At 43.9% G+C, this 17,027-nt stretch overlaps 1 protein-coding gene across 14 annotated transcripts in view; it reads right to left on the reverse strand.

Annotated features, from left to right (window-relative positions):
* CDON (cell adhesion associated, oncogene regulated) overlaps nucleotides 1–17,027 on the reverse strand; it is a 111,945-nt gene that overhangs the window by 17,445 nt on the left and 77,473 nt on the right. For all 14 annotated transcript variants that reach the window (XR_009866421.1, XR_009866423.1, XR_009866422.1 and 11 more), the window contains 3 exons: nucleotides 11,331–11,453; nucleotides 5,139–5,360; nucleotides 2,848–3,125 (listed from right to left, as the gene is read on the reverse strand). Coding sequence is in view for 11 of the 14 variants with exons in the window: in XM_062197310.1 (XP_062053294.1) it covers nucleotides 2,848–3,125; nucleotides 5,139–5,360; nucleotides 11,331–11,453 (623 nt within the window). In the remaining 3 variants the exon portion in view is untranslated. The remainder of the gene's footprint in view (nucleotides 1–2,847; nucleotides 3,126–5,138; nucleotides 5,361–11,330; nucleotides 11,454–17,027) is intronic.

Below are 17,027 nucleotides of genomic sequence, written 5' to 3' on the forward strand. Positions count from 1 at the left end.
CCCTTAAGAGCCAGAGTCAGGATTCTGCCTTCAGATGAAAAACAGCAGAGCTGAACTTGATCAGGGTGGGAGAAGCTGCCACCCTGCACCCAAACCCAAAGCAGGCCTTCAAGGTTAGGGAAAGTTCAGGCAATTGTTTTTCCTAGAATACTTTCCATTTCCATTCATCTGCTAACAACAGCCAGAATCTAAGCAAACCAAAAGCACTGAAAATTTCTCTAGCATTCCTGGTCCAACTAACACCAGGAATTATTAAGAAAGGAAAATATTCTTCCTGAGAGAAAGAATGCCTCTATGCTATATTCAGTCCACGATGGCCAACTCGTTATTAACCCAGAGGGGTAACTATGATCTAGATAGTAACTCCCTGTTCAAAAAAGGCAAAGTTCTGTGTTCAAATACTAAATATGAGCCTTGTTTTTCTCTTCTTATGGAAACAGCGTGTGCTGTTCAAATTTTAACGTCCTCTCCCTCGGTTTTCTTGGACAAGGTTAGTAGTTTGGACTAGGAATGGTGACAAAAAAATTTTAGAAGGTCTGAATATAAGCCACGGCTTTCCACATAAAATAATGAAACCATTATTCTCTTTTTGGTAATTTGCACTAAAGCAAATTAAGTAAGTTTTTCTACATACATACAAAACATACAAAAGCTAGGTCACATAAAAGTCATTCAATTTCTAGCTTCAAAATATAAATATATATATATATAACAGTTTTATTCTCCTAATATAGTATCTTTTTTTTTTTTTTTGGACAGGCAGAGTGGACAGTGAGAGAGAGAGACAGAGAGAAAGGTCTTCCTTTGCCATTGGTTCACCCTCCAATGGCCGCCGCGGCCGGCGTGCTGCAGCCGGCGCATCGCACTGATCTGAAGGCAGAAGCCAGGTGCTTATCCTGGTCTCCCATGTGGGTGCAGGGCCCAAGGACCTAGGCCATCCTCCACTGCACTCCTGGGCCATAGCAGTGAGCTGGCCTGGAAGAGGGGCAACCGGGACAGAATCTGGTGCCCCGACCAGGACTAGAACTCGGTGTGCCGGTGCCGCAGGTGGAGGATTAGCCTATTGAGCCGTGGCGCCAGCCCAAATATAGTATCTTAATAAATATTTATTAAGTTAGAAGATTAAAAAACATCCTCTATGCTTCTTCAAATTGGAGTGCACTGTGTTACAGCAAACTCATCTGTAATCAGAACAATGACAAAAAACAAAATGAATGCATAATTTGGTCAACTAACCAAATTATCTATTTGATTAAATATAGATAGATCAAATTGTTTATTTGATTAAAAGTGATACGGATGCACACCCAAACAATATAATAAATCAAACTTTGTAGGGTAGAGAATGCCTTTTAACCAGCATCAAGCCAAAAATACAATAGTCTCTCTCTTCCCATTTCAAAAGTTATATCAGCTAGTTAAAACAAGGTAGTTTTAAAGGTTTATCACTCCTGTGGTTAAGAATACTAATATGGTGAAATGCAAAAAGCTTCCAGGCCTCAACAACAACAAAACACACAGGGCAAAACTGAAGAGAGCCATGACAGCACAGTGGTCACCATCCTACTGGGTTGCAGAAACGGCCTGCACAGCCTACACAATGCTTCCAGAAATCTGCATTAGCTTTCTGTATGTAAAATTCTGGCCAAATCAGAAAAGCTGTCACCACCAGGCCCTCAGTCCCACAGGACAACAGGTGCTGGATTGGAGCAGCTGCTTTCATCACAGCACCTGTGCCGTCCAGTTTACTACCACCTCCACCCCAACCCTCTCTTTTCAACTTGCTGTATAGTTTCATGATCTGCCTGGCTTCTCGGCATTTGAGTTTCCAGACTCTGCTCTAAATAAATCAAAGTCTGGTCTAGGTCCAGTGGTATTTCTGCTTCATGTCTAGTCTGTTCTTTACTTGTATCCCACTATCATCAGGGGTGGGCATTTGCCATAGCAGTTAATATGCCACTTGAGGGGCCGGTGCTATGGAGTAGTGGGTAAAGCCGCTGCCTACAGTGCTGGCATCCCATATGGGCGCTGGTTCAAGTCCAGTTGCCCCACTTCCAATTTCTGCTATGGCCTGGGAAAGCAGTGGAAAATGGCCAAAATCCTTGGGCCCCCACACCCGTGTGGGAGACCTGGAAGAAACTTCTGGCTCCTAGCTTCGGATGGGCACAGCTCCAGCCGTTGCGGCCAATTGGGGAATGAACCAGTGGATGGAAGACACCTCTCTCTCTCTCTCTCTCTCTCTCTCTCTCTCTCTCTGCCTCTCCTTCTCTTTTTGTAACTCTTTCAAATAAAATAAATAAATCTTAAAAAAAAAAAAATGCCACTTGGAGCACTTGTATCCCACATGGAAATGCCTGGGTTCCAGTCTTGGAGGATATTTTTCTGATTCCAGATTCCTGATGATGTGCACCCTAGGAGGCAGCAGGTGATGGCCTAAGAACTTGGGTACCATCATCCACATGGGGGACTTTGTTTGAGTTCCCAGCTTCCTGCTTTGGCCCGGCCTGGCTCTGGCTGTTGTGGGCATTTGGGGAGTGAACCGGCGGGTGGAAGATCTCGATCTCTCTCGATCTCTCTCTCTCTCTCTCTTTCTCTCTCTCCCTCTGCTTTTCAAGTAAATTAAATAGAAACTGCAGTAATGAATATAACTATTATTCGATAATAGATAATACAAAGAGCACTCAGGATCAAGGGCCTGCCAGTGACACAAACTATTTCCATGCAAGTGAACCTCTGAGGTTCCTATATGGAAAAAAGCCAAGTACACTGAGCCGGCTCTTGCCCCTTGGCACCCCTCAGCACGGAGTACGAGCCCTGAGGCTTCTGGTTCTAATGACTTTCTCTTACATTCACTAGATGAGAATGTTCAAAATCCACACGTGTCCTGGTTAGAGAGTTTGTATGGCCGGAATAAAGTCCTCCGTTGAGGTTCCCATTCACCATCCCACTGACGCCATTAGGGGCCTTATGGTGAAGATGGGAGCAGCCATTGGTGAGACCGCCATTGCTCAGGAAACCTCGGCGAACGCTGCCATTGATAGGGTTTGCTCCCGAGAGAGTGGCGTAGTCCAACATCTGCCCGTGAATATCTGACCCCTGGCAGAGGTATCTTGGAGGGTCATATTCTGTTAAAAGAGAACCAAAAACGAAAACAAAAAAAGTCAGGTACTGGAAATGATAACCATCTTGTTTATCAAGATTTAACGAACCCTCTAAGGAACTACAAAGAGGCTAAAATCAAGTATTCTAAGAACGTTGACTGAAAGCCTACTGGTGAGCTCTGGTTTAATGAAGTTACTGCTGCTGCTTTCTTCACAGTGTGGAGGTAGCTAGGAACTTCGAGTTAATCACGACTCTGTTCATGGGGGAAGAGAAACGATCCAGGCAGAAATCACTCAAAAGAGAATAAATAAACTGTGCCAGCCAAAACCATCCAACTACTGCAACACCAAGAAATGGTGTTTAAATTCCATACACTTCAAAGTGCTGGAGAAAAACTGTCTGAAGCAACAGAAGACTAACTTTAGGTAAGACATTTCAAACAGCAATAAACAACCCTCGTACGTAAAAGGACGGGGTTGTGTATGCGCTCACTGACTATTCATCTAGCTCCTCCGTACAGCCAATGCGCAGGCTGTGGGGTACCAAAGGCGAAAGGCTACTCTCCTTCCTTCTATTAAAAGCATTTCAACAACTGCCTGAAAAGTCTGATGCCCAGAGGCATATCTACCAGATCTACTTAGAAACAGTAAAATGTCCCTTAGAAAGTACAGAATTGGAACTGCACAGGATTTGTCAGAGTTTTCAAAAATTCTTCAAAGGCACTAGGGCTCCCTGAGACTGGGCTGACAGTGCCTCCCCTCCACAGCCTCTCCTCCTGCTGGACTGTCTTGCACAGATGTGTACTGTCCACGCACCTGCTGATCTTCCCCACTAAACTAAAAGCCCTGAGAGGGCAGTGCCCACATTCATCTTATTTGGCACTGTTTTCCATGGTCTAGCACAGTGCCTGGCACACAGACAACAGTCATTGAGTATCTTCTGAATGAATGGCAGAAAGAACACAACTAGAATGACTTTCCCTTTGTAAACAAAGGTTTATGAGGTCCCAAAGGAAAATGACTTGATTCAGATTAACAGTGCTCAGAGAACTGGATTCAAATTATTCTTCTCATCATTCTGCATCCACGCACACCACTACAGGTAATGGCACCAAAGCCATTGAGAGAAAGGCCCAATCAAACGATCCAACCCTTCAGCCTGACCCCGGCACCATCACCTGTCTCCCTGCCTATGCCTTCGACAGCACCGTTCACTCACAATGGATTTTCTTTGCCCTGAGTTACTGACTCCATGGGGGCCACGTGTGGGATCAGCTGTGGCCACTGAAACTGTCCATCCCTGCTGGGGCCCTTTGTTTTTCATGTATTTCCTCATTCTGGGGACAAAGAGGAAGCCAAAGAGCTTCCTCCCACCACAGACTAAAATCCCTGCTTGACGTGTTAATCCTGTTCTGTAACAGCTGAGGGGTCAGGACAGGCAGGAAGGTGGGTTGAAAAGAATTGAGGAGCGGGAAAAGGGGTTCTAGGTTTCACAACAGTGCCATCACCGACAGCCCAAGCACACCTGTTTCCAGGTGAGGGAGAGGGTGCAATGCTGGACCGTTCTGGTGCATAAGGATCAGAGAGAAGACAGCGGTACCTCCCCCTGCGGGCGCCATGCCGTAACAGAACAGAGAAGTCTTCTCTTTCCCTTTCCATCATGCCTCTTCTGTTCCCTGCTGGCCACACGTGTGCCAGCGCGGGGGTGTTTCTAGAGCAGTTCCAGAGCTGGCACTTCGAGTTCTCATCTGCTTCGGTGGTCCAGGGAGCTGGAGCTTCCCAGCACGAAGTCAGCTATTTACTTGACCTGCGCAGCTTGGGCTTTGGTGTTTATTTCTCCTGGGCAGTTTAATCTGATGCTCTACTTACTTTGGCTGACAAGTGAAAACGTCGTCAAGTCACCTCCTCTGAACGAAGAATATCTAACGTGTTTCAGACCATGGCATTAATACATGAGCGTGTTAGAAATCAATATTTATCCTGGCAATATTTTTCTACCCATCTTCAGGAAAGGAGAAGGATTTCTGAATGACTTACTCTGTATGGTATTCTGCTGATGATTCTTCCATAGGCACATTGCAATGAACACCATGAGAATGAGAACCATGACGCCCAGCACACAACCGACGACCAGATACAACATGTCACTGCTCCTGGCAGGGCTGGCTGCAGGCCCGAGGTTTCCTCCACCGCCTGAAGAGCTGGGAGGGGTACTCAAGTCTTTGATGGGATACTCAGATGCTCCAGGAACCCGTTTCACTAGTTGAAATATAAAGGAAAACATGATGTCAGAGTGAACACAGAGTCTCTGAAATGGTTTATTCTCTGAAGGAGGTCTGGTTAGGAACGCGAGCCAGTCTGTTTACACTTGTCACAGAGACGCTTGGACCGCCAATAAGTCACAGAGCACTCCAAGGTCTAAAAATCCAATGTGGCACAGGTTTAGCCTACCAATTTACAGAAATCTTCAGTGCACACAAACACAGCACTTGGTCCAACCCAAAATGTACCTGTAGAAGACTCTCAATGGAAACAAAAGTATTTCCACTAATGCATGAAATGAAAATTGCTTTCTATCTGATGTATCTGAGTTAAATAAGATTCAGAATTGTGGAGCCCGCACTGTGGCATGGTTGGCTAAGCTTCCGCCTGCAGCACCGGCATGCCGTATGGGTGCTGGTGCTCTTTTTCTGATCCAGCTCTGCTTATGGCCTGGGAAAGCAGTAGAAGATGGCCCAAGTACTTGGGCCTCTGCACCTGTGTGGGGGACCTAGAAGAGGCTCCTGGCTCCTGGCTCCTGGCTCCGAATCGGCCCAGCTCCAGCCATTGCGGCCATTTGGGAATTGAAACAGTGGATATAAGAACTTTCTCTCTGTTTCTCCCTCTGTCTGTCTGAAACCCTACCTCTCAAATAAATAAGAAAAAAAAATTTCAGAATTAATTTGTTATGCTTCTACTACATAGAAAAAAGTAAGTACCAATATTAGAAAATTTAGCTTTGGACTCTATTAAACCTATTTTAAGTCCCCAAACCTCACATGTGGTATCAGGCACTCCCAAAGAAAGGTTTCTAGAGTCCATGTAAATGCAACTTTTTTACTTAATTCATGGGGTATTCTGGATAACAGTAATAAGAAAAACCATTAACAGGTGGGTCTCCAACTTCATTCTCCCCAGAGCGCATGTCACAGTGTTTTAAATGTCACAGAAAAGCAAGAGCACAGGAACTGGCAGCCAGACTCTGGAACCAGAGTGTGAGTTCTGTCTCAGCTCCATCTTTCACCATCAGCTGTACAGCTTTTATCTCCCTGCATTCGTTCCTACATTTGCAGAATAGGAACAATAATAAGAGCTCTATTACCTAGACAGTCACAAAGAGTTCTATGGGTTGAATGTCCTCCCCAAAATTCATGCTGCCATCGCAACAGGATTAAGCACTTAAGAGGTGATTAGGTCAAGAATGGTCAGTTTCAAGAGTTGGTTGGTTATTTTAAGATTGAGTTTTCTGGGCCAGAATTGTGGTGTAGCAGGTTAAACCTATGCCTGCAATACCAGCATCCCATATGGTGCAAGTTCAAGCCCCAGCTGCTCCTTGTTTGATCCAGCTCCCTGATACTGCACCTGGGAAAGCAGCAGAAGATGGCCCAAGTGTCCCCATGTGGAGACCTGAATTAAGGTCCTGGCTCCTGGCTTCTGCCTGGTCCAGCCCTGGTCATGGTGGCCATTTGGGTAGTGAGGCAGCAGATGGAAAATCTCAGCTGTGTTCTCTCTCTCTCTCTCACTTTGCCTTTCAAATAAAATAAGTAAATCTTTTTTTTTTTTAAGAGTGAGTTTTCTGGTAAGTGTGACACCCTCTTTCCCCACTCTCTGTCCCACTTAACCTTCCACTGTATTATGACGCAGCAGAGAGGCACGGGTCACATGCTGACACCGAGCTCTTGAACACCAAGTCTGCTGAACTGTGAGCCAGGAAGCTTCCACGGTTTGCACCTCACCCAGTCTGTGGCATTACAGCAGCAGAAAAAGGACCAATTCAAAGGGTGAATGAGTTAATCCTCATACAGCACCTAGGGTATACAGGGTAGTGTCTGATCGGTTTTCTATTGTTATTAGTTTTACTTTATTTCCTGTTGTTGTTTCCTAACAAGCCATAGGAGCAAAGCAGTCTCTAAAAAAATCCGCTCAACAAACTACATTAACTCAGGGTTCAGCTGTCGAGCAACCTCCACTGCAGAGAACAGAACTGGGAATAAGGAATGAAGGGACCAACTTTCAAAGGAAGGAGCTGTCCATTGTTGAAGGCTGGAAGAGCGCTTGGCAGAGATTCTAAAGGAAAGTCTACTTCAGGTGGTGGCTGGATTACACACTTCTAAGGCTGCTGCCAACCCGAAAGAAAACACAAAAGGTTTCTGAGGCAAAATGGTTGATCCACATCACACATTAAAGATCAGGGTTCCTTCTGGGGAAGTCCTTCTTTGTTTATCCTTTAACCACTCTTTATTTATCCAACATTTATTAGTAATTCTACCAAGCTTGATGATCTGGTTTCCAACCTCTTGCTCAACTTAAAAACACAGGACAGATGGCTTGCGTCGGAGGCTGTGTGCAACAGCTCTATTTTAATAGCAATAATTAGAGATAGCTAAGTCTGAAATGAGAGAGATGACATGAAAAACAAAAACAGAAACCCAAGAACTAGAGGAAAAGTCCTGACACTCTCTGATCTTCAAAGAGAAGGGGAAAAGACCAGCCTTCAACACCTGGGTCTTCCTGAAGACCTCACTGAGCTGCTAAAGACAGAAGCATCACTGTGCCAACAAAAACCTGGGGCCATTTTTTCATAAGTTAAGTCATATTAAAAAAAAAAAAAAAAAGGTTAAATCCTATTTCCTGTCTTCCACCTAAACAGCATGGGAATCACATACTGCTTTTTTTTTTTTTTTTTTTTGACAGGCAGAGTGGACAGTGAGAGAGAGAGACAGAGAGAAAGGTCTTCCTTTTTGCCGTTGGTTCACCCCTCAATGGCCGCTGCAGCCGGCGCACCACGCTGATCCGAAGCCAGGAGCCAGGTGCTTCTCCTGGTCTCCCATGCAGGTGCAGGGCCCAAGGACTTGGGCCATCCTCCACTGCACTCCCAGGCCACAGCAGAGAGCTGGACTGGAAGAGGAGCAACCAGGGCAGAATCCAGTGCCCTGACCGGGACTAGAACCCGGAGTGCAGCGCCGCAGGCGGAAGATTACCCTAGTGAGCCGCGGCGCCGGCCCGCATAATGCTTTTTAAAAAGTCATTCAACATGAACAGCTAACATTTTAAAGAAGATTTTCATTTTTCACTGATGTGAAAGTCATTAGGTAAAATCTGTATTCCCCAACAAAGTAAGATAACAAAGTAAGCTATTCTGAGCACAGCTACACTACCTCTACTGGATAAACAGCAGCTATAACAATGTTGTCTGTGTTGTTTCACGTCTTGCCTGACATGTTCTTTATGGTTTTTTTAAAAAGATTTATTTTATTTATTTGAAAGGCAGAGTTACAGAGAGAGTGGAAGAGACAGAGACAGATATTCCATTCACTGGTTCACTCCCCAAATGGCCGCAACAGCCAGGACTGGGCCAGACCAAATTCAGGAGCCAGGAGCTTCTTCCAGGTCTCCTACATGGGAGCAGGGGCCCAAGCACTTGGGCCATCTTCCACTGCTTCCCCAAAGCAATTAGCCAGGCCTGGATCAGAAGCAGAGCAGCTGGGATTCGAACTGGCACCCATATGGGATGCTAGAATTGCAGGAGGTGACTTTACCTACTACACCAGCCCCAACATGGCTATATTCTTACACATCTTAGGATAGGAGATGATGTATTTCATTCCTACTTAATTTTACTCTATCACAGCATCTTATAGGCAACTAAAAAATGTTCATTAACAAATCAGTGTCCTGAACAAAACACTTGTGTGTATAGTTAAGTTTTTTCATAGCAATTTACTGAAATTTTCCTACTAGATTATCCAATGATTTCTCCTTTTTAATTCTTAATATCTTAAAAGTAACAAAATTCTTTTAAAATATTTATTTATTTAAAAGGCAGAATTAGAGAAAGAGAAAGGGAAAGACAGATACATAGAGATCTCTGTCTACTGGTTCACTCCCCAAATGGCCACAACAGCCAGAGCTGGGCTAGGCAGCAGCCAGGAGCCAAGAACTTCATCTGGGTCTCCCACATGGGTGGGAAGGGCACAAGCACTTGGGCCATCTTCTGCTGCTTTCCTAGGCATATCAGCAGTGAGCTGGATCAGTAGTGGAGCAGCTGGGCCTTGAACTGGTGTTCATATGAGATGATGGCATCGCAGGCGGTGGCCTAACCTGCTGTACAACGCTGGCCCCTAACATGAATTCAGCAGAAAGACACATGATTCGGGCCAGCGTTGTGGGGCAGCAGGTTAAGCCGCCGCCTGTAATACCAGCATCCCATGTAGGCACCAGTTCGAGTTCACCGGCTGTTTCACTTCCCATCCAGCTTCCTGCTAATTTGCCTGGGATTGCAGCAGAAGATGACCCAAGTACTTGTGGAGACCCAGATGAAGCTCCTGGCTTTTAGCTTCAGCCTGGTCCAGCCCTGGTCACTGGGGCCATTTCAGGAGCGAACCAGAATAGAAGGTCTATTTCTCTCTCTTTGTAACTCTGCCTTTCAAAGAAATTAACCTTAAAAACAGGAAAAAGAAAAACAAAAACATAAGATTTAGAATTTAAAGCACAGAACTAAAGTTTGGCTTTATAATTCAATCTCTCTAAACTTCTGTTTCCTTGTTTTTGTTTTAATTTACTTTTTTCTACTCTCCATTTTAATTTCTATTACTTATTCATTTGTTTGTTTTAATTTTATTTGAAAGCCAGACAAATACACAGAGAGAAAGAGAGACAGAGAGCGATCTTCCATTTGCTGGGGTTCAGCCAGCCTGAAACCAGGAGCTAAGTACTGAATTCAAATATCCCTTTTAGGTGGCAAGAACCCAAGTATTTCAGCCATCACCTGCCACCCACCAGGGTATGCATTAGGGGAAGCTAGAATCAGAAGTAGAGCTGGTACTCAAACTCTTATACTGCAGTATGGGATGCAGGCATCCCAAGGAGTGACTTCACTGCTTTGCCAGATACCATCCCTCTTCCTAACTCTTCAATAGGGATAATAAGATCTCCTGTAGCAGATACTGATGGCTGCCCTGCCCTCTGCCATGCTGCTTCGAAGGGCACTAAGTGCATGTCCGCCTGAAACCTACCTAACCCTCAGGATAAATCCAGTGAACTGTCGGTGCACTGAGTCTTAGCCAATTGGACTTGTACAGAGACATACAGGAGGAACTTTGGGGGCAATTTCCCTCATTCTTAAAAACAGACACTGTCAGACAATGCAACCCCTGGGTGTGAAGCCCAGAACTGCGGCAAACTGTGAGTGGTGCCAGCCTCAGGCAGAAGATGGCCAAAGGGAAAGACAGAGAACAATGAACTTCTGAATTCAATAACTTGGGAATTACTCACTTCTGCACTTCCTATTTTGGAGATAACACATTTCCTGACTATTGAATCCTACTGAGGGTGGATTTTTGTGTTGCTTGCTGTTGACAGTGTGCCCATAGTGGGGGTGAGAACTAATGGAGACTGTGGACAGCAGCGCTTTTGCTTCGTGAATATCCACATGAGCTGTCTCCATGACTCCTGTGTGCTGTCTTCTGTTTTTGAAGATGGTAACATTTGACAGTTTACTGGATGTATGGAGACAGGCATGACAACACTCACCATGTCAATTTAGAGGCTGCTGGTTGTAGATTACTACAATTAATGAAACAAGCAGATAGTGTTACACATGTTCTTCATAGCACTTTTCCTTAATATTCCTATACTTTTGTTAGTATTTTAATTCTTGCAGCAATCTCAGAAAATATTCAGCAAATATTTCTCATCTCTTTGTGGAGAATAAGAGAAAGGGAGTGATTTACTCAGAGTCCCACAGAAATTAGTGAAGAGGATTCATGCATATGTAAATGATATTTTAGACAAGTAGTCTAACCAACATATTACACTGCTGTTGGGACAGTCTAAATGCAAGCACCCAGAAAATGGTCAAACACAGAAATGTATTTCCTTAGAGAAAAATATCAATAGTTGGCAGGAATAATGCAGTTTGTAATTCTAGCACTGTGTAGTAAAAAAGCACAAATTCTCACCCCCTCCTACCTTTAGTCTCGCAGATCATCACATTGCTAAATTCACTTTCTCCTCCTTCATTGAAACACTGCATTTTAATGTCATAGGAAGTTTCTGGCTGCAGGTGACCAATCATGTGCCATTGCTTGGAACCTAGAAAGGAAAAATAAAAGAGACTCTTTACTTATAATACAACCTAAACAACAACACCAGTATCATTAATTTTTCCAGAACAAGGTTGGAGTGGCATCCTTCACCAACCACTAGAGTTTATGCAATTGTAAAAAGCATTTTTGTAAAATATATGATAGATGAGTAGCATTTCTATTACATGGCATGAGAAACCAATAAAGAGAAGAGATAAACTGAATGAAAGCTGGATTTGTGCACTGGTAGTAGTGTTGTATAATTAAAAATAATTAGTGGTCAGTCTCTCATAAAATAAGTGCTAATCTTATGCATAGGTTAAAAACAAAAAACAAACAAACAAAACCCTCAAATCCTCTGACCCTCATATTAGCCCAGTGAGTTAATCTACTATGTCCACTCACCAAGTAGCAACAGTGTAAGATCTGCAAATGGTTCACTACTCAGAGAGCACTTGACCTGTCACAGGAAAGGCCCCAGCAGAATGTTCAATTCCCTCGCAAGCAATGGATACGACACCAACAGACAAGTAAACAAACGCCTGAATACACTGCTGGGGATCATCAAAAGGCAACATTCACTATGGGAAACTCCCAGCTAATGCTCCCATGGCTGCTTTTCTTTTGAATCCGGGTCTCCAAACCACACCAGTATCTCTAGTAGAATGATTCTGCCATCCATGGCACACAGCCAGCATTTCATTTAGAGCCACTCGGAAGCTGAACACTCCAGTATAAACCACTCTCCACTTTTACTTTCACGGACCTGTGATAAACATTCATGCATAGGGACACTTTGCCCGATGTAATTAACTCTTCAAGTGTTCCTAATCCTTCTTAGAAAACTTCTCCTCAAAATGTTCCCACTCTTTCTTAGAAACTCAAGTCCACCACCAACTGATTTAAGGATTAATTAAAGGTGGAGAACAAAACAAAACAAAGCTACACACGCACGTCAAATCTGCTTGTGAGCCCAGACCGGTCTCCCTTCTACACAAACATATTTCAATCTGGAAGTACACACCCCTTTCCAGGTCCCCAGCACAAAAACTGCTCTCACACAGACCCACACTTTCTAAGAAAGTCTGCCTGCTTTAGGATCAAGGGCCCCTGAATGACTCAAAAGGGAGAAATTCTATGCCCCTCTTATAAAAAAGACCCTCCCAAAAAAATCTTGACTCAAAAAAACTGGTTGAAACTAGAATAGACTTATTTCTAAAATCCAAAACTTTCCAAAAGACTTTTATTTTCTCTAGCCCTAGGTCCTTCCTGACGTGGCCCTACATTCATTCAACTGTAGACATTTACTTGAATAATATCATGCTGGATGTGAAGTTTTGTTTTCATGTGCTAGTAAAAATGGAATTAAACTAGGCTTTTGATATGTTACCAATAAAAGAAAATAATTAAAATAATATACAACTTGTTAGATTACTCTTCTATCATTATAGTAATTCTTCCAATGGCTAAAATTACAAGAAATACCAGCAGAGAGAAAGAATTTTTACTAATCACTGAGAAGTAAGACAGCTAAGTGTATTATTAGGTTAAAACCAACCAACCAGCACATATTCTTTGCTTAACAAGCAATTATTTTCCCAAGAGATATTTTAGAAGACATAAGAATTCACCCCCAAGAGAAACCAAAGGCCAGACCTAAAGATCAGAAATGATGGATATTCTGATTTATCTGGAACTCCACTTAACTTTTACAAGATAAAAATATTCCACACAAGAGCACTGGTATGCCTGAAACATTTATAGTTCATCCAAACGTGTAACCTAATTCAGAGGATGAGATAATTTAAACAATATTATTGTTCTTCTCAGTATATTCTTTTACAATTTAGTTGAGTTTAAAATTCTTTTCAAAGGCTTAAATTTTGAGTTAATACACACAGTAATCTAAAACTTTAAAGGGAAAACTTCAAGTTAAAGGATGAATAGCTTTGCTTCTAGGTTTGGGAGAACAGACCAATAGTTTTCCAACTGCCACACAAAGAATTTCAAATGCATAAACTTGAAAATAAGGAATAAGCAAATTACACAGCAGAGCAAAGCCCACTTAAACATCTAACTTCTTAGTACATTACATGTATAAACAAGCTCTCTGTGAGCCACAGGGAAACTCGCATTTCTCAGACACCACCCCCAGATACCCTGGCTTTCTTAACGTAATTCCAAGTTCCATGCTATTTGCCTATCACAGAAGTTTGTCAAAGTTCAACGGTCTGATGAAGGAAAAAGAGTAAAAACTGTGTAACAGATGATTGATTTTTTTTTTTCTTTTTTGACAGGCAGAGTGGATAGTGAGAGAGAGACAGAGAGAAAGGTCTTCCTTTTTGCCATTGGTTCACCCTCCAATGGCCACTGCAGCCGGCGAATCGTGCTGATCCGAAGCCAGGAGCCAGCTGCTTCTCCTGGTCTCCCTTGTGGGTGCAGGGCCCAAGCACTTGGGCCATCCTCCACTGCCTTCCCGGGCCATAGCAGAGAGCTGGCCTGGAAGAGGGGCAACCGGGATAGAATCCGGCACCCCGACCGGGTCTAGAACCCGGTGTGCCGGCGCCACAAGGTGGAGGATTAGCCTGTTAAGCCACGGCGCCGGCCCAGATGATATTCTTAAAAGTCAAACCAAGAGGCACGGAGGAGAGATGCAGCTGCATGTCCACTTTGTTCACTTGCTTTGTTTACAGCCCTTTTGTGACAAATGTTTAACTTAATTCAGAAGCTCAAATTCCAAAACTTATAAAAATAAAAACCTGACCCCCACTGCTCTAATTCAGCTGAACTAAAATGAAGGCTTAGGACCAAAATGCAGAACAGATACTAACAATTATCTCACCTTTTTTTTTTTTTTTAAGATTTATTTATTTGAAAATCGGAGTTACAGAGAGAGGAGAGACAGAGAGACATCGTCCATCTGCTGGTTCACTCTCCAAATGTCCACAACAGCCAGTGCTGGGCCAGGCTGAAGCCAGCAGCCAGGAACTCCATCCAGGTCTCCCATGTGAGTGCAGAGACCCAAGGACTTGGGCTGGCCTCCACTGTTTTTCCCAGCTGCATTAGTAGGGAGCTGGATTGGAAGGGGGGCATCCAGGACGCTGTTGTCACGGGCAGCAGCTTAACCTGCTGTATCACAATGCTGGCCCTATTTCTTTTATTAAATAGTGTTTTTTATTGCCATAAAAGATACATACAGAAAAGCACACGCAATTGTACAGCTCAACAAACATTCACAAACTGAACACAACTCTGGAATCAGGTCAAGACCAGAACCCTGCTGCCCCCAAAACGTCTGCCTCAGGCTCTGTACAGGCACCCATCTCCCCCGAGACAGCTCGTACCTTGACTTCTGAGAGCACAGGATAGAGCACAGCAGAAGAGAAGCAGTCATTCCTTCATTAAAAATATATATTTATTAGGAATGGGTGTTCGTCTAACAGTGAGGACATCCATGTCCCATATCAAACCCACCCATGCCTGGGTTTGATATTGGTCTCTGGCTACTGACTGTGGCTCCCTGCTAATGCACACTCTGGGAGGCAGTAGTGACGGCTCAAGTAATTGGGTTCCTGCCACCCATGTGGAAGATCCAGACTGAGTTCCTGGCTCTTGGCTTTGGGCTTCCATGGGCATTTGCAGAGTAAACCAGCAAAGGGAGCTCTCTATCTTCCTCTCAAATGGACAAACAATTTTTAAAGGCTCACATTAATTGAGTGCCTACTATTAATACTGAGATGATAAACTTTTCGCTACATTATGAAAGTAATTCCATTTAATACTGCACTGCACCCGTAAAAAAAAAAAAAAAAGTATTACACATTAATCAAAAATTTTAAAAAATAAGGAAAAAATTCCACTGGACAACTTTAAAAGGAATGCTATAATATTTAAAGAAATGTGGCATATAACATATTTAAAGCAATTTATTATAACAAAAATTATATGCCGTATATGATGCCAAGAAGTCATACGGAAAATAAACATGCCCGAGGGCAATTTTCTGACATGATCCATGAGGAAATTTAATAGTTCAAAGAGGCAGCATGTTGGAATGGAAAAAGACCTTGGACGAAGCCTTCCTCTCAGTGCAGGAATCTCATCCAAGACACTCCTCAGAAACAGGCATCCCGCTTCTGCTGACCACTTCAAAGTGGTGGGGAGTCCATTACTTTGTGAGGGAATTTAGGTCAGAATGCTTTGTTAGAAAGTCCTTTTTTTTAAAGATTTATTTTATTTATTTGAAAGGCACAGTGACAGAGAGATGGGGGGCAGGGAGGAGAAAGAGATGGACAGACAGAGCTCTTCCATCCACTGGCCCACTCTCCAAGTGGTCACAATGGCTGAGGCTGAGCCAGGCTGAGCCAGGCTGAAGCCAGGAACTCCATGACCCCCCAGTACCTGGCTGTCTTCTGCCATAGAAAGTGCTTTCTTAAACTACTTCCTTATAACCTTGTCTCCCTCAACTAACTTAACTCCTTTTCCACATGATAGGTCTTAAATACCTTCAGATGGCCGTCACCTTGTTTCCATGGCTTCCCCTGTTCCAGCCTGAACATCGCAAGACATCTCATTGTTCTTCTAGACTACAGGTGGAATAAGTGTTCAGCCTAGCAGTTAAGACACCTGCCTCTCACTTGGGAGCACCTGGGTTCAAATCCCAGCTCAGGCTCCTGATGCTAGCTAGCTTCCTGCTAATGCAGACCAGGAAGGCAGCAGTGATGGCTCAAGTAACTGGGTTCCTGCCACCCACATGGGAGACCTGGATTGAGCTCCCAGCTCCTGACCTTGGGCTCAGCGCAGTCCTGACCTATGGGGGTATTTAGGGAGTAAGTCAGCGAAGGGAAACTGGTGTTCTCTTTCCACCTCTCATATAAATAAATAAGTATAATTTAAAAAAAAGAATCCCTTTGTTCATTTTGGATTCCATTCATTCATTCAGTAGTGAACACCTCATCATTGTAGCCTGGGAATAAGGTCCCATGCCCAGTGGGAGGCTAACATTTGATAGAGAAGATAAGCTTTAAGAAAACACTTTTTTTTTTTTTTTTTTTGACAGGCAGAGTGGATAGTGAGAGAGACAGACAGAGAGAAAGGTCTTCCTTTGCCATTGGTTCACCCTCCAATGGCCGCCACGGCCAGCATGCTGCAGCCGGCGCACCGCGCTGATCCTAAGGCAGGAGCCAGGTACTTTTCCTGGTCTCCCATGCGGGTGCAGGGCCCAAGCACTTGGGCCATCCTCCACTGCACTCCCGGGCCATAGCAGAGGGCTGGCCTGGAAGAGGGGCAACTGGGACAGAATCCGGCACCCCGACTGGGACTAGAACCCGGTGTACCAGTGCCGCCGGTGGATGATTAGCCTATTGAGCCATGGCGCCAACCAAAGATAAGCTTTAAGAAAACAATTTCAAACACACATACACACACACACACACAGAGCCACATATTTAATCTTTGGTAAAATCTATGAAATAAACGTAAAGAGTATGGTTAGAAACTTAGGGGAAATTTACCTGAGTAAGTGACATGTAAGCACACGGCAGAGGAAAGGAAGGCACCTACACTGGGAGAGGCGCAAAGA

This window comes from Lepus europaeus, chromosome 7, assembly GCF_033115175.1.
Source record: "Lepus europaeus isolate LE1 chromosome 7, mLepTim1.pri, whole genome shotgun sequence".
Classification (NCBI taxonomy): Eukaryota; Metazoa; Chordata; class Mammalia; order Lagomorpha; family Leporidae; genus Lepus; species Lepus europaeus.